This window comes from Ammodytes marinus, assembly GCF_949987685.1.
Source record: "Ammodytes marinus genome assembly, chromosome: 24".
NCBI lineage: Eukaryota > Metazoa > Chordata > Actinopteri > Uranoscopiformes > Ammodytidae > Ammodytes > Ammodytes marinus.
Window position 1 is genome coordinate 1,037,797 of NC_137228.1, and position 24,759 is coordinate 1,062,555.

General features: G+C 42.7%; 1 protein-coding gene across 1 annotated transcript; it reads right to left on the reverse strand.

Moving 5' to 3' along the window:
- Window positions 1–310: 310 nt before the first annotated feature.
- Window positions 311–24,759, reverse strand: LOC307269722 (uncharacterized protein). The gene is made up of 3 exons (XM_080052739.1): window positions 24,677–24,759; window positions 20,464–20,563; window positions 311–1,876 (listed from the first exon to the last, which is right to left on the reverse strand). The coding sequence occupies exons 2-3, from the start codon at window positions 20,479–20,481 to the stop codon at window positions 1,190–1,192; spliced, it is 705 nt and encodes a 234-aa protein (XP_079908865.1). The 5' UTR covers window positions 20,482–20,563; window positions 24,677–24,759; the 3' UTR covers window positions 311–1,189.

Genomic DNA, 24,759 nt, shown 5'->3' on the forward strand with positions numbered 1-24,759 from the left:
AGCTGCAGCTCTTTTTAAAAAATAGGCCATTGTGAGATTAGCTGAACATCAGCATAGTACAATAAATTATCTGAAAGTTTTTTTCAGCAAACAATTAAAGAAAAACGTAGACCATATAATATGGTGTATAATAGAACCGAAAAGTGTACAATATGGGAGCTTTAATAACTCTGATAATAAAATGCATGTGAAATACAGATGTGTCTGTGTTTTATCTGTTCCACAGAAACAAAGCTGAAATGTATTTGATTTATTCAGTCCAATATTTAATAAAATGCCAAACACAGCCCAAAACTTTAAGCAGTATAAGAATCTGGAAATAACATGATATAATGTTCAATTCAAACATTCAAAAATAATTCAAGCTGAAAACAAAGAAACTATATTCATAAACAAGTTGCTAAAAGTTAATATGGTTAAGGATGGGTGACTCATTCTGCCCATTAAAGGATTATTTCACACTTTCAAAACATTTGTTATGTCTTTCTTTAAATATTTCAACTAACAAAATGATTACAATTTCTAAATATTCAACATTATGAGTTTTCACTTTCGCTCCCTATCATACTTCTTCAGCTGAATCATATACATTCAATCTAGCAATGTAGTTTAGCTCCAAGCCAATTAAAGGACATTTTCAGTTTTTCAGAAAGTTCATACTCATTCAGCTATCCAGTTTAGAGTCAGCTTTTCAGCATCCACATGCATTTTCAACAGGAAATTCATTTTCTAAATAAAACAGTTCATTAGAATAAACATATGCATTATTGAATACAATTTTAAATTTATATAAAATAACAAAGAAAATAAATGGTTTCAAACAATAAAAAGACAACTGCATGCAGAGCTGTTAAAACATTTCAAAATCTACATAACTATTATAACATTTGACAAGAAAGACCTCAACAAAATGTTAAAGAATTATTCTGATGGGACCAGATCAACTCTTAGAAATAGGTTTACTCAGATGAATGAGGGACCTAGAACAACAGAATCATTTTATCCTCATTGAGAGGGGGAATTTTACATGAAAACAGGGCTCTGCATTTATTACATGATATATTAATGCGTCATATGCTGAAAAAAAATCCTAATATGTTCTCTCACCTACATGTTTTGATCTATAACAAACAGATACAGTATATTATTGTTTGCTGATGCCTTAATAACTCTGATAATAACTGATAGTTTAAACACACTTGTGCTTCTTCAGGTGAGAGTTTGTAGTGAAGCTTTTCATACATTTGTCACAACAGTACGGTTTGTGTCCTGTGTGGATTCTCTCATGCACTGAGAGGTTAGATGATGAGGAGAACCGTTTGTCACAGTGTTGACATTGGTGTCGTTTGAGTCCAGTGTGGATACGCTCATGTTGCTGGAATGAGTCGTAGGAACTGAAAACTTTCCCACATTCCTGACATGCGTAGATTTTTTCCTTTGTGTGAATGTTTCTGTGTCTATTGTAAGAACCTTGCTGGTTGAATCTCTGGCCACAGTCCTCACAGCTGTACGGCTTCTCTCCGGTGTGAATACGTTGGTGGACTTTGAGAGATCCTGATCGAGCGAAGGTTTCCACACACTGGTCACAGCTGTACGACTTCTCTCCAGTGTGAATACGTTGGTGGACTTTGAGGTTTCCTGGTGTAGTGAAGGTTTTCCCACACTGGTCACAGCTGTACGGCTTCTCTCCAGTATGAATACGTTGGTGGCGTTTGAGGGTTTCTGCCAGATTGAAGGTTTTCCCACATTGGTCACAGCTGTACGGCTTCTCTCCGGTGTGGATTCTCTGATGAATCATTAAGACCGACCTCGATATGAACTCTTTCTTACACTGTTGACAGCGGTGAGGTTTAGGTTTCTTTGTTCCTTTTTGTTTCTGTAGCGACAGACAGAAATACAAAGACAGAGTATGAGTGAGGCAAAGATGTGCAGTCAGGGTCGGCAGTAGGGATGGGAATCGTTAGGATTTTACAACTAATGAAAAGAAGACAAGGACTTTAATACTCAAATACATGACACAGGTCACACACATTAGGGTGGGGCCAGTCATCACACAGAAGGCACCAGAGAACAGGGAGCTTGACGAGTTGTAACAATTGCCAATAGCTATAGATACAGTTATGGCGCTTTTCCACCGCATGGTATCAGCTCGACTCGACTCGCATTTTTGGCTTTTCCACCGCAATTTCATGGTACCTGGTACCACGTAGCGGCTGCTTTTTTGGTATCGCCTCGCTCTAGGTTCCAAGCGAGCTGAGCCGATGCTAAAAGGTGACGTCGGTAGACGGCCGGCCACTGATTGGCCAGAGACTATTGTCTATGAGAGGAGACATGTAGGGCAGCTAGGCTAAATAGTAGCCAGCTGGGACAGACATGATAGCGAGCGATTACATTACACGCCTCGGACTGAACTGATTACCTCAATAAAATATTCAGGCTGAGACACGGCTTGCATTTGAAAACACGTATCCTGAAACAAGCACTAAACAGTCAACTTTATCATGCCCGTGTTTACGTGCATAGGGATGTACGTGACGCATCCCTACAGCTGACTGTGTGGCAGAGTCACACATCGGGACAACAACCATCCCTTTTAATGGCCCGTAGCAATATTCTTCTACTTCTTTTAGCAAACAGATAAAAGGGGGGTATTTCTTAAACATTTTTCATCCGTGTTTTTGGCGGTTGGTTCAGTTAATAGTGCAACAACTGCTCGTAATTTCTGCTCTGCTACTTTGCTCCGGAGTAGGCTTTCAGCCCCTTACGACGACCCCGCCCTCGTTCAGCAGGTACTATTTGCGGTGGAAAACGACCCGTTCTGCTACCAAACCAAGTTGAGTCGAGTCGAGTTGAGTCGAGTCGAGCTACATGTGCGGTGGAAAAGCGCCATTAGGTACATATATATTTAGACACCGACACAAGTTTTTCATTTTAACCGTTTACTAAAAAATCTTCAGGTTAGTTATATATTGACTCAAAAGCTGTTTCATGGACAGGTGTGGGCTATTCCTTTGTTGTTTCATCATCCAGCAAGCAGGTAAAGGGTCTGGAGTTGATTCCAGGAGTGGCATTTGCATTTGGAAGCTGTTGCTGGGAACCTACAACATGCGGTCAAAGGAGCTCTCAATCAGGGGTGAATCTACCGGGGTGGCATGGGGTGGCAGCTGCCACCCTAAAAAAAGCCTTGCCACCCCAGCTGCCACCCCAGTTGGCAGCGCCAAATTAAACATTTATTTCTGGCTGTTAAGAGACATTTACGAGCGCGAGTTTCAAATGTCCGTCTGCAAGTGAATGCAGCCAGGTAATTCCCATTTATTTGTGTGTTTAAACCAAAATACCGCACAATATTTATATGAATGATTTTATCTCTATTGTATGTAAATTACTAGAATATTTGAATAACTTGATATTTGCACTTACGTTTGACTGATGATTGACATCTGATGGGAGTATCTCATATTAACACAGACAAATACCAAAGACTCACTGTTAACTAAGTACTTATTGCAGCCCTATTTGCATAGATTTTGAGCCCCATGCTGGTGTATTAGTGCAGGTGATTGTTGTGAGGCAGGTAATGTAGTAATTATTCAGTAATAATAATCTTTAAAAATGTTATGTTTAAATGTAAGGCTTCACTCGTGCTACAATACATTAAGTATTATGTTATTTAGTCAACATATCTAAAGCCCCTATCTCACTGGGCTGCGACTGTTTGCGACAAGTTGGAGACACAAAATAGCGACAAAATATGCCAATTTGCGACAATTTTCACTTGCAGTCTCACTGAGTTGCTACTTACGACACGTTTGCGAATGTCCTTGCCGAGAGGTCGCATTTATGTCTCACGAACGTCTGGCGAGTGTCGCACGAACGGAATGTCAGTCTCATTTTTGTCTCAAAGCAGTCGCAATTTAGTTTCATATGTCGCCAAACACTCGCCAAACCCTTGCAAAGTTGCCTCACACTCCTCGCACTTTCTGACTCGCGGAGACTAAATTGAGAAGGGTTTGCGACGCGTGCGACACACCTGCGACGAATCTGAGACTATTTTGAGACTGATTTGTCGCACACTTTTTTTGAACATGTTCAAAATTCATGCGACAGGACTGCGCGGCTCTGCGACTCATGCGAGGAAATTGAGACCTCCGCGAACGTTTGGAGACAGTTTAGAGACTCGTTTGCGAATGCAGTCTCCAACTTGTCGCAAACAGTCGCAGCCCAGTGAGATAGGAGCTTAAATGTGGGGGCTTTCCCAAGTAAATATTTATTTATATGGCTTTAATTAAATCGGCATACTATACATCCGCCACAGGTTGCCAACCCTTAAAATCTCCTGCCACCCTCTTGCCACCCCATGAATATTTTTCTAGATCCGCCCTTGCTCTCAATGCAAGTGAAACAGGCCATCGTTAGGCTGAAAAAACTAAAAAAGCCATCAGAGAGATAGCAGAAATATTAGGAGTGGCCAGATCAACAGTGTGGTACATTCTGAGAAATAAAGAAATCGAACTGGTGAGCTCAGCAACACAATAAGGCCTGGACGTCCAAGGAAGAACAGTGGTGGATGATCGCAGGATCCTTTCCACATTAAAGCCACTACGAGTAACTTTGTCAGCTGGCAGCCCCTTTGGACAAAAGCGGTAGTGTAGTGGCGTTCTGTCTGTATACTTCAAATTTCGATACCACAATCCAGCTGTAGGCACAGTAACTTAGTCTGACGCGAATGACATGAGATATTGTTTCTGGTTCAAAAGATTTACTGAAAAAAGGTCAAAAAATATACAAAATCACAAGTCACACGGTAAAGAAATATTATGCTTCCGTGCATATGGGCAGCTGTCTTCCAAACTAAAATGGCGCGTGTAATACGTCACAAAAATAAAGCATTTGGCCAAAACATATTAAATATTACAAAATTACTTTAGCTGAAAATACACTTATAAAAAGCAAATAACATGAACTGTAAATTATTATGAATTATAATAAACACACATTACTTCCACAAATATTATTAAACAATTTCTTATGTTTTATGCAATCTGACTCTTATATATCCGGCCCCTAATTGGTTAAGCAGGAAGGATTAAACAATTATCAAATTAAATTACAATACCAAGAGCCATCAAACTAAAACAATAGACTGCAATTAACTAAGTTTCTCTTTTCTTATCAGCCCATTTTTTCACGATTCAGTTCTCTTGTCTTCACGCTGCTTTCTGCAACAAGCAGAGTTTATTTACAGGTCTCTCCAGCGTGCTGGTTTTGGTCCGAAGCTTCACTCGGCGTACTGTTCCACTGGAGTCAGGTATGGTTTAGATTATTCTTCCCATTGTCCATGTGTTCCGTGGACCACAAGCACCACATCTCCAGGATCGAAGTTTCTTTTCAGACTTGACCACTTCTGGCGCTCTTGAAGAAGAGGCAAGTACTCCCGAGTAGGGTTGGGCACCGAAACCCGGTACCAGTATGGCACCGGTGCCGACGTAAACGGTAGTAACCAGACCGAATAAGAACGAAAGTTTCGGTGCCTCATTTCGGTGCCGCCCTTGCTGTAGTCATGTTTGTATTTTGACAGACTGATCGCTCATTATGTCATGATCGATGAAGCATGTCCGCTCGCGGATGCTGTTCTGTGTACACCGAGAGCAGCTGTGAGTGACGAGAACGAGCCCGACTGTCTCGAGGAGCGCGCACACGAGTGCTCAACACTCGCTCACGTTCGCAGTTTCACAGACTGATCGCTCTTTATGTCAAGACTATTTTTGAACGCCAATGCAATGCATTTCTTTTTGCGAATGACACGCGATCTAGCAGTATTGTCACGCATGTATTAGGCACGTGTAGGCTGACGATGAGGCAGCGGCCGTCAGCTGTTAGTGCTGCCTTTACGCACAGCGGTGGAGACGAACCCAAAAAACACACATCGGGACACGACGGCCCGGTGATATGGAAACGTTTAACAAGGAACTTCATAAAGACACACTTAAAATAACGATCTCTGCCCATACAAAAAGCTCTGACTTGGATAACTGTATTGAGCGATCTCTGTATAAAACCATCCGGTAGGCTACATGTGTCTGATGACGGGCCGTTATATTAATAATAAACAGCGCGCTGCACATTAGAACAGCATGTACATTAAAGATCTCGTATCCTTCCTGAGAAGGCAAACATGACAATTTTTCTGCACAAAAATGGTTAATTTGACAAAGTTAATAGTTGTGGTCTTATCTTTACAGAAGACTACTTCGTATTTTTTATGTCAGTTGAATTTTGTTTCAAGTTAAATGCAAATGAGCACTGTTAATATTCCAAAAGGCTAACGCTCTTCCTTGACTGTTTTCAGTCTATGGTTCTCATTGGCCCTCATTTATCAAACTTGCGTGGAAACTGGTGCAGATTCTGGCGCAAATACCTCCCTACGCCAGGTATCGCGTGGGATTTATCAAACAGTCGTATCTCGCCAATCTCGGCGTACGCCACGCCATTATTGATAAATGCAGCGGCTGAAAACAATCGTACCACGCCCCTATATTTTCTCAGTTTAGAGGCCTCGCCCAGAGGTTTTGCGACATGGATATGCGCAATACGGCACTTCCCTGAAGTAGAAATTGACAGAATAACAGCGAAAGTAGAAAAAAATAGTTTCATTTCGGAGCATTAGCCTACAAGCAGCATCAAATAACGACAGAAGGCAGCAGTTAGGAAGGAAATAACTGCTGCGGTCAACAGCGTTGGTGTTGACTCAAAATCGCCACTAAAAAAAGCGTGTTGCTGTTCTGAAATGCAACCAACTGGTGCGGGGCTGCGGGCATAATATAGCCTAAGTGGTGGAGGAGAAAAAGACGCACCAACTGTCCGATAATGGTCCCCATAAAATAAATAGAGGTCTGCAGAGATTTGAATGATTAGAATGTATTGGCCCTTTTAGATAGCACTACTCAAAAGGGTTTTAAAAACTAAAAATAACACATAGCGTTTTACTGTATGACAGCATGCGCTTGGCACGAGTGGTCAGCCCGGCCGTCAGCTGCACAAGCCGACCCGGCAGCGATCAGCTGTGAGAGCGCCCACCGTCCTGCTCCACCAGCAGATAGGAACAACGTGCCGGTTAAGGTGGAAATAAATCGCTCGCTTTAGCATCAATGACACATTAAAAGAGGAACTAACATCTACAAAGTGCGTCAAATAAATAAAATGTTAAGCTGAATGTTGTGCCGTGTATTTTTTTGTATCATAAAGAGCAGTGTAGGCCTACTTCATATTTAATACTTAGGCTAACATTTTGAATGAATGCAGCCCCCGTGCCTCAGTGTCCCCCCAGCTGCTCCAAAACGGAGACAACTGCCCTTACGTGTGCGCACTATTGAATCAGCTCTCCTACTCAGTTGCACACCATAAGCTGCTCATTTTTAAGTGATTAATATCTTTATTTCGGTCTTATTTGCACTGCATTTGTATTATCTTCTAATAATTGTCCAACAAAGTCATCGGCTACCCGGCACAGCCTGCACTGCGAGTCCAAGCTGTTTTCAAATTTGCGTACACGAGCTGAGAGCTGGCGTGGGATTTGAGCGTACCCTACGCTCACGTCCATATTGATAAATGCCGAGATTTGCGTGGAAATGTACGTACACCCATTTTTCTGGTCTACGCAAGATTGATAAATGAGGGCCATTGGGTGTACTTATTCCCTTACTGTAGATCTTTCTTATCAAAATTATTACTTTTAGCTAAAGTTTTATTTTAAGATTAGATTACCTGGTAGTCTCCACATTAATCTCCATTATTATATTGTTTGAAACAGTATTGTTGTATTAGATAGTATGTAAATTGTGTGAATTTTTAAATAGTTTATTTGTAAGTTACTCGTAATTATATTGTTAAAGTTAATTGTGTTAAATGTGGCACTATTTATAAAAGGGCATTATTTTTTTGACAAAGTGTGGGCAATTTGAGGCTTTAAAGTACCGGTTGAAGTACCGTTTAAGCACAGGAACTGTTTCAAAAGTACCGAGTAGTAACCGGTATCAGAAAAAACCCACCCGATACCCAACCCTACTCCCGAGTCCATCTAATCCAAAATAGATCTGCAAGATATTGCACTTGTCTCCACTTCGCCTAGCATACAGGTCATCTTTGCAGAAGGTTCCTGGTGGCATGTTAGGTTGCGTCTTCATGAGCAGCAGATGGTTAGGTGTCAAAGGCTCAATATCACATGGATCATTTGATGAGCTGGTGATAGGTCGGTCGTTGATTATGCTTTCAACTTCACACATGAGTTTGAAGACTGTCGTCTGTGAGAGTCTGCTCTCTCACCAGGGCATTGAGTATATGATGTACAGTGCGGATTTGCCGCTCCCAAACCCCTCCTTGATGAGAGGCCGCTGGAGTATTAAAAATCCACTTGATGCCTTTCCTCTGCATAGCTCTTTCAATCTGTGATTGGTTCAGGTTTTCAAGGGCCTCTCGCAGCTCCTTCTCTGCACCGACAAAATTAGTGCCATTATCGGAACGCATGATGGTGACCTGGCCTCTTCTGCTTATGAAGCGGCGCGTTGATACAGGAACTGGTGTCGAGACTGTCTGATATTTCAATGTGCACCGCTCTGATGGTGAGGCAGGTAAACATTACACCATACCTTTTAACAGTGCCCCGGCCCCGTTTAACATCAAACGGGCCGAAGTAGTCGATGCCTACATTTGTGAACGGCGGCTTGTCTGGTAAAAGTCGATCTTCTGGCAGATTTGCCATTTTTTGTTCTCCAACTCTGGCTTGAAGTCGTCTACAGACTATGCACTCTGATATAAGCTTCCTGATGGCTGAGGTAGACTGAGGAATCCAAAACTTTTGTCTAAGCTGTGACAACATGTAGTTGCGCCCGCTATGTCCAATTCTTTCATGAAGATCACGCAGGATGAGAGTGGCAACTCTGGAGTGTTTAGAAAGAATGACTGGATGTTTTGCAGTCTCTGACATAGCGGATCTATCCAGGCGTCCTCCAACTCTCAGGACACCATCTTGCAGAGTGGGGTCAAGCTTGTACAGCTGACTACTTCTCTTGAGAGGCAGATTACTGCAGAGAGCCTTCACTTCTTCTGAAAAGTATTCATCTTGACTGTAACGGATGATTTCTGTTTCCGCAGCCATCAGCTGTTCCAAGGTAAGTGTTTTCCTTTCCATTGTAGATTTGTACCTATCCATGTGCTGTTGGATTAGTACCCTCAATTTCTCTGGATCGTTTTCTGAATGACTGATAGAGCTTTGCAACTCTTTTCTTTTGTTTTTCAGGTGGATTAAGGTTTCCCTGATTCTCAAAATCCACGCAAATGCTCTTTTCAGTCGGTCCCAGCTTGAGTAGTATTGAATCAGCTTGTTCACAGGGTCAGACTTTCCTTCGACTGTGATGGTGTTCACTGTGATGTTCCTGACCTCTGGATCATTTTGTAGAGTTTGAGCGTCCTCATCTGGTCTCTGTGGCCATTTACCCTCTGGCTGCAACAAGAACTGTGGTCCATTTATCCATTTTTCCCCTTGCTTCAAGCTCTTAGCGTCCATTCCTCTGGTGGCCTGATCAGCAGAATTCTGCGCCGTTCTGACATACCTCCATTGCGATGGCTTGGTGGCCTCTCTTATTAGGGTAACCCTGTTTGCCACAAAGGTCTTGAAGCGTGCCGTTTGACTTTTTATGTATTTGAGGACTGTTGTACTGTCCGTCCAAAATACAGAGTGCTGAAGTGGGACTTGCATTTATTCTCGCAGCATCTTGTCCACCTTTACTGCGACAACTGCTGCGGTCAGCTCAAGTCTTGGAATAGTGACTTGTTTAAGTGGGGCCACCCTGGACTTACCCATTACAAAGGAACAATGTGTTCTACCATGCTCATTGACTAGGACAAGATACGATGCTGTACCATATGCCACCTCACTCGCAATCAATCAATCAATATCCTTTATTTAACCAGGTAAAATTCATTGAGATTAAAATCTCTTTTTCAAGAATGACCTGGCCAAGAAGGCAGCACCATGATACAATAAAAACAATCAACCACAATTCTCATACACCACATTCAACGTCAGGTAAAGTACAATACAAGATCAGGGACAAGACTATATGAAGATTGAAATGAGTACAGTTAAAAATTAAATAAATAAACTGGTGACAGATGAATGAATAAACCCGGCCGTTATCAGAAAATAGCTTTACAAACAATTGCATTGACCAAGAGAACTATCTTCTCTGTCCTTCAGGATTCCTTTGAATTCTCCCAAGGTGACCAGCTCCGGCAGCTTCAGCTGCTTTTGCACAGTGTTCCAGGCAGAAGGCGCAGCATATTTAAAGGCCTTTTTCCCTAACTCAGTTCTAGCTCTGGGTACCAACATCTGTAACCAGGGTTCGACATAACGTATAGCCCGATGGCCCGGGGCCAGTAAAATCATATGCAGGGCAAGTTGATTGGCCAGTCACTGTCCCGCCCGGGCCAGTGACTGGCCAATCACAGTTCAGTATCTTTTTGTAGACTACCTTTTTTGTAGACTATCATGGTTCATTGAAATGCGCGTTGAGAGTCGTAATGAAAGCAGTGTTTTTTTAAGACTCAATATAATAAACCTAATATTAAATATATTTTTTAATGGACAACCGATGCGTGGGCGTTTTGACAGGTGGAGCAAGAAGCGGGTGCACTCTCGCTCCGTTGGCAGAGCTGCCTACCGTCCGCCTGCGAGTCGACAAATCAATCGACTTGCTTTGCCCCCTTTCTTTCTTCCCACAGCAGAGGTTGAGGTGCAGAAAGTGATAACTGCGCTTTTCCTTTATCTGCCACCGTAATGTTACAGTATTTGCATACAAGCCCCAATGGTAATACAAATGAGAGGCGTTATTTAAACGCTGTGAATGCGTCTCCGGTGATTGTGTCGGTTGTAGACAGAAACGAACGGAGGGACTCCGCTCACTGTACAGTTCCTATAGTCGCGCAGTTTGGCACTGTGTTTTCAGGCTCGAGACATTCAATCAAATCGCGGAAGTCTTTCCCATTGAAATCGCTAACGGGGAGAATATCCCCGGTTATTATTTTAGCCACAAACCACAGTTCATCTGCGCGGCGGCTCACTCGCTGGCGAGATCACACGGTGAAACGCTGCTGTGATCGGACGAACGCATTGTGTGTTTCTAAGGTGATTTAACGTCATAGTCTCAGACGAGCGTTTAACTTATGCTGCATATTTTGCACTGCATTGTTTTTTATCAATAGTTTGAAAAAATGGTCCCACACCGGACTCTTATGTGAAGCTGACACTTCATGGAGAAGTGACACTCCTGCAGCGCGCTCACGACCAGACGTGAACTCACATACACGGTGAAATATCCCATTAAAAAAACGGTATAACCCCCTGATTTTCGTATTTCTATTCTATTTTTAAAGTCAACTTGAGCGCAAGTGGAAAACCGGTCATTCGGTCGACACATTCACATCCCTAATGCATATAGAGAAAGTAAAAAACAGCCTACCACACCACAAAGAATGATCAGACCTTCATCTCTTATTTTTTTTTTATGTTTGAACATGACTTCTGCAGGTGAACTATTCATTAAACTGCCCAAATTCAAGAATAAAAACAATCAAAAATCATAAAATCAAACTACTGGACTTTAAAATACTGGCCGACTCTTTCAACATACTTTCAGTTGGCTTCTAATTCAATATGTTTGCCTGGTTTTATATTATGTGTATGAGCAATATCAACATTTCATATAATTAACTAAAATAAAAATAACCAAATCTAAAGGGAATATCTATACTGTTACAGTATAGATATTCCCTTTAGATCTGGTTATCTTTCTTTATTTTTCTAATACAGGTATTATAATTATTGACACTAAATTATGAAGAAAAAAAAAGTGTGTGCAGGGCCAGTGAAAATATACAAGGGGCCAGTAAAACTCAGATCCACTGGCCCGGCGGGCCAGTAGGAAAAAAAAGTTATGTTGAACCCTGTGTAACACATCCCTAGAACGCAAACCATAGCTACATTTGTTTGTGGACATGTAAACACATAGATATGAAGGGACCAGCCCAATAAGACACTTGTAAACAAAAAACAACCAATGTGAGAGTCTGCGTACAGATAGCGATGGACATTTTGCAGTGGCATACAGGGTACAATGGTGGACACGATTTCCACAGCCAGTTAAAAATCGCAGAGCACAGTGGTAGACGGTATCCAATTTCTTGAGGTACTGGTCAGGGGCGTTTATGAACAGCAGGTCACCGTAATCTAACAATGGTAAAAAAGTCGCAGTGAACAGACGTTTCCTGGCCTGCCATGAGAAGCATGATTTATTTCTAAAAAAGAAACCTAATTTAATTTTTAATTTGGAGACCAGTTTTTCAATATGAAATTTAAAAGACAATTTTTCATCAATAATGAAACCCAGGTATTTGTACGAATTGACCCTTTCAATTTCGGTCCCATGACTAGTTAAAAGCTTTGGCAAAACTTTTGGTAAAGCTTTTCCATTTGAAAAAAGCATTCATTTAGTTTTATCTGTATTTAGATCGCATCTGAAAAATTATGCAGCTGTGCTTCCTTTGTCCTTCCAAAGTCAACAGGTTTCACACATCTGCTTATGCTGAAGCCTGAGAGGTGAGTGAGATCTTCCATCCATTTACACCATTGCTCCGCTCGCTTACCACTTATTTCGTCATCCCATCCTTGTTTTTCTTTGCACAGGTCCCTCATGAGAAGCTTGGCAGGAAGTACCAGCGGTGCCAGGAAGCCAAGAGGGTCGTAGATGGAGTTTACCACAGAAAGAATCCCCCTTCTGGTCATTGGCTTGTCCTGAAGCTTGATACTGTATGTAAACATATCATCTTCTGTGCACCACTGTACACCAAAGGCTCGTTCAGTCGGTAGTGCATCATGAGCGAGATCGAGGTCCTTCAGCTCGTTGCCACGGTGCTCTGCAGGGATGGATGTCAGAACTTTCCTGCTATTGCTCACCCATTTCGTGAGGTTAAAACCTCCATCTGCACACAGGTCTTGAAGGTTCTTCGCCAAGGCAACTGCTTCCTCCTCGGTGGACACTGATTTTAAGCAGTCGTCTACGTAGAAGTTGCGCAGTACTGTTTCGACGGCGTCTGGTGCAGCTTTGTCTCTTCTGTCTTCCGCTGTTCTCCGTAAAGCATAAGAAGCAACACTAGGAGACGACTTCGCTCCAAAGAGGTGCACCGCCATCCGATACTCTTTAACCGGTGTGCTCAGGTTGCCGTCCGGCCACCACAAAAACCGCAACAGGTCGGCGTCTTCCTCTGATACTCTCACCTGGTAAAACATTGACTCAATGTCTGCCATCATTGCGATCAAATCTTCTCGAAACCTCATTAAAGCACCAATGAGTGTGTTGGTGAGGTCAGGTCCCTGTAGCAACTGACCATTTAGCGACACGTCCTGGTATGAGGCTGTGCAGTCAAAAACCACCCTGATTTTATTTTTCTTCGGGTGGTACACCCCATGGTGTGGGACGTACCAGACCCTGTTGTCAGCGCGAGCAAGCTATTCTTGAGGAACTTCAACAGCATAGCCTTTTTCCAAAATGGTCTTCATGAAGCCTTTGTAATCTTCTAGAAACGCTTCACTCTTAGCCAGCTTTCTCCTCAGACTAGCAGCTCGGTGCTCCGCCACGCAGCGATTGTTTGGCATCTTAACTGCTTCGTTTCTCAGTGGAAGTCCTACACAATAATGTCCATCTTCAAACCTGGTTGTCTTTTGTACTGACAGCATAAACTGTTTGTCCTCCTGAGACATCTCCTCCTTGTCATCATAATGAAGCTCCGGGAAGTCTGTGTTGTACTGCTGGACCAGTAGCTGTTCTACTTCCACCACTGAGATTCGGTTTACACTGTAATGAGCTGTCGCATCCTTGGTAAGTATGTTCTCATCCTTTACAGGTCCACACACCATCCAACCCAGGACAGTCTTCACCGCGTAGGGCCCTTCATCTTGGCTATTAATAATATGCCACGGCTCCATTGCCTTTGAGTCGTTACATCCTATGAGAAGGCCCACATCGGCGTCAATGTGTGGTAAGTTAACTTCACTCAGATATGGCCACTTTTGCAGATATTGTTGACTGGGGATGTTTTCTCTCTGAACAGGGATGTTGCTGTGTGTGAAGACCTTGGGCAAATGAAGGTAATCCATACTCTCCAGGCCACACACCTCCAAGTCTGAGAGCATGTAACTGTTAATCAGCTTCTGTCCACCAGGTTCATCTCTGCCCATTGTGCTCAACAAGATCTGAGTTGGCTTTCCTTTCAGGTTCAGCTTCTTTCGAAGATCCTCAGTACAGAACGTGGCTGTACTTCCAGCATCCATGAAGGCATACGTTTTTATGTACCTTCCACTGTTACGGGCTTTCACTTTCACAATCGATAACATAAACTTTGTCTCTCCGGCCCCAGTGTAGCCAACTACTTATTTTGTAGTAGAACTTTGCGCATGTGAGCTCTCTTCGGTCAGAGTGTGATCAGCAATCGTCAACATAGATGTGTTCTTAGTGGGTTCTTTTTCCAGATGAAGAATGTCTGGGTGCTTATGTGAGCACTGCTTGCACACCATTCTCCTCTTGCAGGTTTTGCTAAGATGGCCTTGTGTCAAACATCCAAAACATAGCCCCTTGGTCTTTAAGAATTCAACACGTTCATTATTTGCTAGCCTTTTAATCTTGAAGCAGGACTCCAATGCGTAATTCTTTTCACAAAAAAAGACATGGTGCCTCAAAGGCGTTAGCTGCTGTGAACGGTTTAATCTGTTTGGCTATAGAATCTGGCTTCTCGTTTTCCACCGACACATTGGTCGCAAAGCTGCTTCCTTTAACTCCACTTTTGACAAACTTCCCCCTTTCCTGACTTTTCACTGGTGCAGGGTTTTTCCTGCATTCAAAAAATGTTGGCGCCCGCCAAAGGAATTTTAGCGCCCCCCAAAGGAAAATCCTCAGCGCCAAAGTGTTTTTTTTTATATATATATATATATAGATAAATAAATAAAAATCTACTTAAAACGGCTCCAAATGTGTTTCCATTTCCGCGCCATTCCAGTCATATTACTTGCAATCTCAGTTGTAAAAAAAGAAATCAGGTCGGGGATAATCGTTATTAAACTATCATTGTTCCGCTCGCCGGGGTATGCAGGCTTATAAATGCAGCAAACCCTTTCAGCCGTGAGCTCCGCTCGGCCCCTCCCTCACCTGATAGTTTCGCTAACGGCTAGTCCAGAGAGTACGAGGGAGATGTTGCGCATTGCCGGGTGTTTTGAAAAACTTCTAGATGACGAGAATAAAGGTAAAACTAATTGTGTTGTCTGAAAACACTTCAGACTCACAACAAACTAAAATAATGTGCAAGATTTGTCACGCGCGGACACGCGAGTAACATGACATACGCGACCGAGAGACAGAGAGAGAGAAAGAAAAGTGATATACGACCTGATCTGCTCCTTTAAACATCCCGACCAATTTGTTTATTCACTTTAAGTCGAGTCATAGTGGTCCATGACCAAGCAATCAATGAATTAACAGGAAGTTTAAAGCTCCTTAACTCCTGCCACCACAACTGTCAACACTACAATGCAACTGCCTATCCAGCCAGCTCCATGAGACATAAATAAATCATGCCCTTACATTCAATGCTAGCAAAAGACGTGCCCTATCAACACCATTTACGATTGGTTATTTTTATTTTGACATATTTTTATTAAATTATTAAAAATATGTTTCACTTATTTAGCCTATTTCTATTCTCCCTGTTTTCAGTTCAATTAGGCCTTTGTTTAAAGTCCAAAGTCATGGTGTTTTTAGAAAAAAAACCTTGTTAAAAGTAAAATAAATGCATAATGTTCTTAAATCAATGATTAACTGTCTTTAATAATCGTGATAACACAATGTGATTACTCAAAATAATCATGATTATGATTTTTTCATAATTGAGCAGCCCTACCTTCTTCCATGGTTTAGATCAATTAGAAACAATTAAAGTATTAAACAGGTAGGCCTAGTCATTATTAGTATTTTGACTTCATATCTACAGGTTGTTTATTGTGATTTCATAAGCGTCAGTGAGCTCCATGGTAACGCAGTGATTGACAGGCTGACTGAAATGCTCTTTAGCTGGACAGAAACTCCCCTCTCCCAACACCCCTCTTAAAATACACAAACCGTTTGCCTTTACTGTCGCGACCCCAAAAAAAGTCGGTCACGTACTGACCCCCCAAAGGCCCATTCTGAGCCAGGAAAAATCCCTGCTGGTGTAGAGGTGCGGTTGTCTTGAAGGTCACCAAAGAGTGGATCCACAGCTATTTTTGCTTGACGATCAATGTACATGACAAGGTCTGCAAATCTTGCTCTGCATCCTCTTTTTTCTTTGATGTTGAATGCTTCATTGCGCCATTTTTCTCTCATCCTGAATGGCAACTTGGATACCACTAGCCTCAAATTTGTGGGATTATCCATCTCCTCCATGAACTCAACATCTTCCATAGTGTTATGACAGCCAGTCAAAAACACAGCATATGCGGTCAATGCTTTTCCATCTTCTGTTTTAATCTGCGGCCACTTCAAAGCTTTATCGATATATGCGCTAGCTATAGTTAGCTCATCTCCATAATGCTTGTGAAGCAGTCGTTTTGCTTCCTTGAAACCTCTGTGCGGTGGCATGTGCTCGCAGATACGCACAAGCCTGCAGTGTACTGTTGCAAGTAATACAGATTGTACTGATCGTTATCAGTTCTCTGCTCGATAGTCTGTTCGAAAGCTCTAATAAAGGATTTGTAGTTAAGCGGGTTTCCTTTAAACACTGGTACCTCTAGCTGGAAGCTGAGCCTGTCTCTGTTGCTTAACTAGCATTTCAGTGATCATATTTTGGTTCTGCATTACCTTAAGTAAACCATCACTGCTTCTGCCTTGGTTGTCAGTGTTATCTGTGTGTCTTGGCCTCACAACATGGGAACCTGTAGCTTGCGGCACTTGTGATGCGCTATCTTCGGGGCCTATGTCATCTTCTATATCCTCCACATGAGCCTCTATTTTTCCTTTGTTGGTTTTGCTTTCTCTTAAAGCATCCATCCACTTTTCAGTTTCTTCTTCAAACTGGGCGATAGTCAACATCTTAGGCTCAAACTAGTTTATTCTATCTGCATCTTTTTCATCTTCAAGTAAAAGATCTTCTATTTGCTCACTTAAATCTCTAAACTCAGTGACGAGAATGGTGAAGTCATTGTGCATACACTGTTGCACTCTTTGTAAGTTGTCAGCATCAGCCTTCCAATTTTCAACTTCTTTCTTTTTGACAAGTATTCGAGCCAATACTCCTCTTCTGGCGCCAATAAGCCTATGCAGTTTATTCTCCAATGCTTTCTCTGTTAACTTGACCGTTCTTTTAGGTTCCATTTCTACAGCGCTAATAACCTCTTTATCTTCAGCCATCATATCAGCAAAGCCATGCGTAAATTGAGAGCAAATGAGCCAAAAATATCTTTCTTGTACTTTTCCTCATCAAACAGGTGCATCACAACTTCTGAACACGCAGACATCAAAGGGTGTTTTAGCTGAGTCGGCAATCATAATGTGCACGTAGAAAGACGATTACGTCACCGAATAGCGATGATCTTGAATCAAACTAGCATTTGTTGAGGCTTTCATAGGTTTTCCATCCTTTCATTACCTTTTCTGAAGTTTACTTTCACTCAACAGCCTACCACAAAGTTGCGCTGAGTAACTCCATTGGATGACGATGCCTCCTTTTCTTTCTCCCCTGGGATCTGTCAGTTGCGCTGGCTGCATGCAGCGATCACGAGGCCACCATCAATCACTTCCGCGGTCCGTTCGTGAGCTTATTTCTTTACTTAATGTAGTGGCATTCCGTCTGTATACTTCAAATTTCGATACCACAATCCAGCTGTAGGCACAGTAACTTAGTCTGACGCGAATGACATGAGATATTGTTTCTGGTTCAAAAGATTTACTGAAAAAAGGTCAAAAATATACAAAGTCACACGGTAAAGAAATGTTATGCTTCCGTGCCTATGGGCAGCTGTTTTCCAAACTAAAATGGCGCGTTTGCTGTTAGAGGTAATTTATGATTATCAGAGGAAACATGAGGCTGTTTTAAAGATATTTAAATGTTACTCGTAGTGGCTTTAAAGAAAAACCCCTTCACAACATCCAGCCAAGTGAAGAACACTCTCCAGGAGGTAGGCATGTCATTATCCAAGTCTACCATAAAGAGAAGACTCCAAGGCTGTGTTCGGAAAGCCATACTAACGTCCTACTCAAACCTATTTTGACTTCAATTTGAGTATGTGACGGTTGGGTATGCGAGTTTGGGTATGCAAGAAATTCCCGGATGAGTACTAACTTCCAGGAAGATTTTGGGTATGGAGCGATTGGATACTTTTCCTACTCAACCGCCCCACAATGCACTGGGTCAATTCTACCCGCACAGGAAAATGAACAAGTTGCTAGGCAACGACATTGTTTGGGGTCCGAGATCTGACAACTGTACTGTAAGTCATTCATAAACTCTTACAATAGATAAGAGATGAAGATAAATACCTAACACCATTAGAGTTACAAAGTGAAATGAGTGATGTGAGTCTGATAGTGGAGAGAGATCAGAACAGATCGCTGTTCCACACACCGCGGCTCGTCCAGCTCAACTCACAGACAGCTGAGTGCTGATGAGCCGGACAGAGAGCGTCGGAGGGATCCTCCGCCTCAAAACATAATTATAAAACAAGAGGTCTAAAACACAGATGATGAACACAGGACTGTAAAAATCTAGTTCAATATCTAACCTGTAGAGGGCGATTATACGCTAAACAGCGAATAAAATCTTATAAGAAGAAGAAATTCTTTATTGCTTGAGTATACTTCACTGAAAACGTTTCGACGCACCTCGCATACACAATCGATCTTTTAGGCCTTTCACACCAAAATGAACCAAGAGTCAGTTCCAGGCTGGTGTTGGGGTCAGTTCAAAACTGGTTACAGCCTTATCCCAGTTATGAACCGGTTGGTTTCACATCGACCGGAGACAGCCATGGAGCCGGCAAGAGAGCAACGTCATGACGTCACTGTAAACGTGTGTGTACGTCACCCGACGCCGCTGCTCTTGTGGCTAACGCTAAAGCTACCGCTAGCTTTAAGCACAACAACAGCGGCGAATACGTCTTATTTTTACACTTGTTGGCTCTCGCTTTGCTTTCTTAAGCAAACAGGACCCATACAGCGTATTCTCGCCGGTCAATTTGATCGCTACGTTCGGTAATTATGTTATGTTTACGTCTCGTAGTAGCGGTGTTTTTAAATATGGCGGGCATGAGGTTTGAGTTGCTCTGGTTGGTCAGGATAATCCCTCCCCCAACCGTTCGCGCAAGCAGTTCTTATCAAACCCTGCTCAATCCTGGGGTATGAGTTCCCCCGGTTTTTACGGCCCGGAGCAGGCTCTCTGGCGGTGTGAAACCAAAACACTGGCTCTAACTCCGAACAAGCCCAGAACTAGCTCCGATTTTGCGGCGGTGTGAAAGGCCTATTTGAGTAGACAGTATGCAGTATATAGATGGTGAATATGTAGGATGTAGGACGCTAGTATGGCTTTCCGAACACAGCCCAAGAGAGCAAATACAGAGGGTTCACCACAAGATGCAAACCATTCATAAGATTAAAGAATAGAGGCAGTTCTTTTGTTCTTTGGACGAACAATTTTTAATTTTTGAGGAAGATTTTTTTTTTTGTAGATTCAACAGGCATTTCTCAATATTTTTACGACTTCCTCAACACTTCCAGTTCAGTGCAGCAAAACAGTAAAAGGGGGCTGTTGTTACAAGAAATGAGTCTTAAGTTGATATTCAATTTGACTCTTAGACCCACAAGGCTGAGGAACAACTCCCATATAATATCACACGAGATGCTTATGACACACACCATTGTCTTTTATATGAAAAGGTTGGGTGGTCCTGCCTTAAAGAGAGACGTGACGCACATTGGCACATTTTTATTTACAAAGCCTTGACCGGGAAGCTTCCTCGTTATTTAACAGAAATGCTGCAAATTTCAGATGGGCTTTATCAGACCCGCTCCACTGACATGATTATGCTTTATGTCCCACAAGCCCGGTCTGAGCTGGGAAAGACAGCTTTTAGCTTCAGTGCCCCTGACTCCTGGAACAGCTTACAGCAACAAATTAAAATTAATACCATGATATCCTTTAACCAATTTAAACATGCTATATTGAATCTGCCAAACTCTTGCTTTAACTGTTTTAATTAGGCTATATGGTCACCCCTCAATGCTATCTCAAGTATAAATAAAGGTTAAATAAAAATATAAAGAAACACTTTTACCGGCTAAAAACAGAAGAAATGTCATAATAACGCCATAGTAACATAAACTGTATAGTCACCGTTTGTGGAGAACTCATGCTTCTTCCTCGGTGGCAGCAGATAGTAACCAGAGACGGTGTTTGTGTGTCGAGCTCACAGACGTTTGGTCAGACCACGGACCTGTAAAGAAAAGGTGACAATGATTAGCTAATGTAAGCTAAACCAACTAGTGTGCTGGCGCTGTTTGATAGCATGTGCTGCTAGGTAGTGAGCAACGTTCTTAAATCAACCATCAACGTCATTCAGTGATCAGCAGTGTTGCAGGGGGAACAAACCTTTAACATTACAGAATCAACTACAGAGGCTACTACTAACAGCAACACTCACTCACTGCAAAGGAGGATTCTCTAGTCCATTGTCCTTGCCTGTGGAAATAAAGATAGCTGGACAGAGTTCTTCTGCTTCGTTCCTCTCACTGCATTTAAATGCATTCACTATATTACAGAGAAATATGTATTGTTAAAAAAAGAGCACCAAGCCCAGAGGACCCTACATAATATTTTATTTTAAATTAATATTTTGATGGAAAGTCCATGTGTCTTTCTTCAATAGCTTCTAAGGGCCCGTGTCCACCTAACGCCTTTTTCCAGCGTTAAACGCTGGCTGTGCGCTCGGGAGTGTGTCTACTGAGCGTTTTTTACAACCGGTTTTTTCGACCGCTTTTTTCAAGCGTTTTATGAGCTGGGAGAGAGAGTGCTGTGATCGGGGGAGAGAAAATGCTGATCGTCACCTGTCAGTCAGACCTATCAACACTGGTTTAACTGTTTAGGTTTGCTGTTTTCTATTTAAATCGTTACATTTTAATATGAGTAGTCTTATGAAACAGAGAATACTTTCCACCATCCTCTGTTTGGATGAGGAGTTATCACGGCTCCTGCAAACACACACGGAGCAAGTTGTAGGCTGATGTGTGCGCATGAAACGATCCGTAGGAGATAAAAAATACAGAGAATCAAGTGTTCGCCTAATCTGCTCCCACAAACAGGCTCTCCTCCCTCTGTTCTGGTCATTTTAAGTCACTATTTTCGTACAGTTTCGGGTAAACAGAGACGGAAAAAGCAGTTTCTCTTCCGTCTTCTTTGTTGCCAAGGCGACGAGTCCCGACGATCTACTATCTGATTGGCCCTTTGAAAAAAGCGGCGGTGACGTCCCCACCGCCTTTCTGAAAAGTTAAACTTTTTTCAACTTGCAAATCTCGAAGCGGCCGCACAAAAAGACAAAAAGCGCTCGAAAAAAACCGCTGGGCACTGCGCCTTTTCTCAGAGCGGCCGCCTTTTCCCGAGGCGGCCGCTTCTCATTGGGAATCAATTGAAAAAAGGCGCTTGCGGTGGGAAAAAGGCGTTAGGTGGACACGGGCCCTAATTCATCCGACCCCACTCCACTCCTCTCCAAATTATTTGTTCACACAAAATTCCTCAGATTTAGCCTCTTAATTTTCCTCTCAAAGTGCACCAGATTCATGCATTTCACTTTAAAAAGGTAAAAAAAAATCTCATACCCCCTGACCTCCCTAGGAGGGTCTGGTTCTCCGCTGGCTACTATTTTCACCCAGCAGGACATTGGAGGGACTAGCGAAAAAACACTGGGTGTGTGAATGACATTTAACAATAGTCAATCATTTGGGCAAGTCTGTCTGTCTATCTTTTTCACTCCGCTGCACACTCAGTCACTACTATCCGTGCTTAAAGGAAGCAGGATTAAACCACTAGATTAAGATGTTCAAATGTATTTTTAAAAAGCAAAACAAAAACATACTTAGATAAAGATGTTAGAATGTCTAAAACAAATTGTTTAAAACGCACAAAGATGTTTAGAATGTGTTTTAAATATAATTAATTAAAAGATCTTTCAAAACACACAGGAATTTAGAATTTTTTTTTGGGAGGGGGGGCTCCGCTGAAATTTGTTCTCTGAGGGGGGGGCTCACTCTCTCACACTTTAAAAACCCCTGCTCTAGTCCATTGTGACAGCCAGTGCTGCTGAATCCACTTTTGTAAATGTTGAGAGAGAAGAGCCCTATCAGCCATTCCCCATAAAGAATTTGAAATAAACAAGTTACTTTTACTTAGCAAGTCAGGGGTCGCGTATCTTGGGCTTGTTATTCTAAAGTGCAGTTGTTTATTTGTGCTTTGAGTGAGCTCTAACTAAGCAGTTGGTTTTGATATGTTAACAAGGTAAGGAGGAAGACAATAGGCTCGTCTGAGATGAGCTGCAACACGCCTCAAAACACAAGTAGACGGTTAGTCGGGGAGGGACCAAAAACAGTGACTTGAAATACTGCAATTGAAAAGAAACTGAAACTGAAAACAACAAGAAACACTTCTAAAGTATAGAGCACAACTTTGAACAAGAAATAAGATATAACCCCATAAATCTTCCTTGCCATTTCCTACATTTTATTTTAGTCTACATGATGAACACAGACAATCCTTCACTGATCAAACAAATTGGTCTTAGTAGTTCACTCTTGACTACAATAATATGATAGATAGATTAACCAAAACATTGTTAAACAGTAAGTTTCAGTCCAGCATATGTCTGCTAGTTAATCTTCATAATTTAGCTCACACTGTCGGTTATGATTTACTGACACTGAAGCCTGTTTTAATATCCCCATGTCCATCGCAGGAACAGTGATGCAAACAGACGTTAAGTAAACGGAAAAGTTTGGACCTGAACATGGACATATTTGATTTCCACTCATGCACAAAAGACTAAATAAAAGACAAACCCAGAACATACTGATAAGAACCTTGGCGACACGGTTTAATGATTACGTATGAAAGAGCAGGAGCCTTTAGTAAAAGTTCACGCCAGATATGGGCGGTGTAGCTCTTAAGCTGGGAACACACCGCACTGGCCGCGCGGCGAGATTACATACAAAGTCAATGTACTAGCGCGTGGCCGCGCGTCCACCCAATAATCGGCGTCCAGCGGCCATCGGCGGGGGCTTGCGCGGCGCGTGGCCGCGCCTCATGAGAGGCGCGTGAATCGGGAGCGCGGCCATTAGCGGCGCATAGAAATTGTGTCATCGAAGGAGCGTGAATCGAAGGCTTGTGCGGCGAGCACGGCGCCGCAGAAAAAGATGAAATTTTTCATCTTTTTCTGCAGCGCCGCCGGGCACCGCGCCTCCACAGCCAATCAGCGTTGAGATTGCCCGGTGGCGGTGGTCTGCAAGACGAGGTGGGCGTGTGGAGTGAGGACATCGGGCTTCCAATACATTCTGCAAATATGTGTAGGCTATTTTGCATCTGTTTAGCTGTTGGTTGTACTTTAGCCAAGGTAGCGCCGGTTAGCATAGTGAAACTCACCAAGCTGTGTGCTGTTCCTGAGGATAATATACCCAAACTTGACGGCGGTGTCCGTGTGGAATTCCAATATAGTGCAGCGAAGAACCGGTGTTGTCCTCCGTCAGCCGGCACACTTTCACTTTCAGGTAGGCTGATGTCTGCCTTTATTTGTGCTGCTGAGCACACACTGCTGTTGTTAATGTGTTTAGATATGTTGCTGAATTGCTGTTAATGTGTGTGTATTTGCGATCGGGGTGCGTCTTCAGGCTGTTTTAATGATATTTGTGACATGACTGCCGCTGGTTACACAGTGAACCTACATCTGTATTTTTTGGCACAGCTGGACCATGTTATTGTTGTTGTTGCACCGTAAGTGTGACAGGTCTGATCTCGGCGTCGGCGTCAGGAATATATGGCCCAATATGATCAAGCGGCGAGCCTCCTGCTGTCACGCGGCCAACCGCTGCCTACGATGAGGCTGCGGTTGGCCGCGGCGGCGACTGCGGTGAACATGGCCCAATATGACCAAGCGGCGAACCTCCTGCATTCACGCGGCCAACCGCCGCAGGCGGCCAATGCGGTGTGTTCCCAGCTTTAGACTCTGCTGTGTGTAAGTCAAGCTGAGGCTAATACTGTAGGCTACATGTCGTGCTGGAAGTTTGAAAGAAGAAAGCAAAATAACGACCACCATCTTGTGATAAAAATCGACCTGTACAACAGTACCTGTACCAGGGGCGAGTTGACGGTACAATGTAGCGGGAAAGGGCTATACCAGTAACAGTAAACGCGGGAGTCAGCGCCATGTTTGTTTCTTTGCAGCTACACCTTAGTGAAAGGAAGACAAACTCCGCTCATTTCACACATCGACCTTAAACTAAAACTATCTCTCTAGAATCGTTAACAAACTACAACAATCACGTTGAGGTTTAGCAACATTACCAACCAGATAGATAAAGATGAGACGGCGAAGAGGCTTGTGTTGTTTGCTGAATCTTCCAATGTTGTGAGAAATTACCACGCATGCGC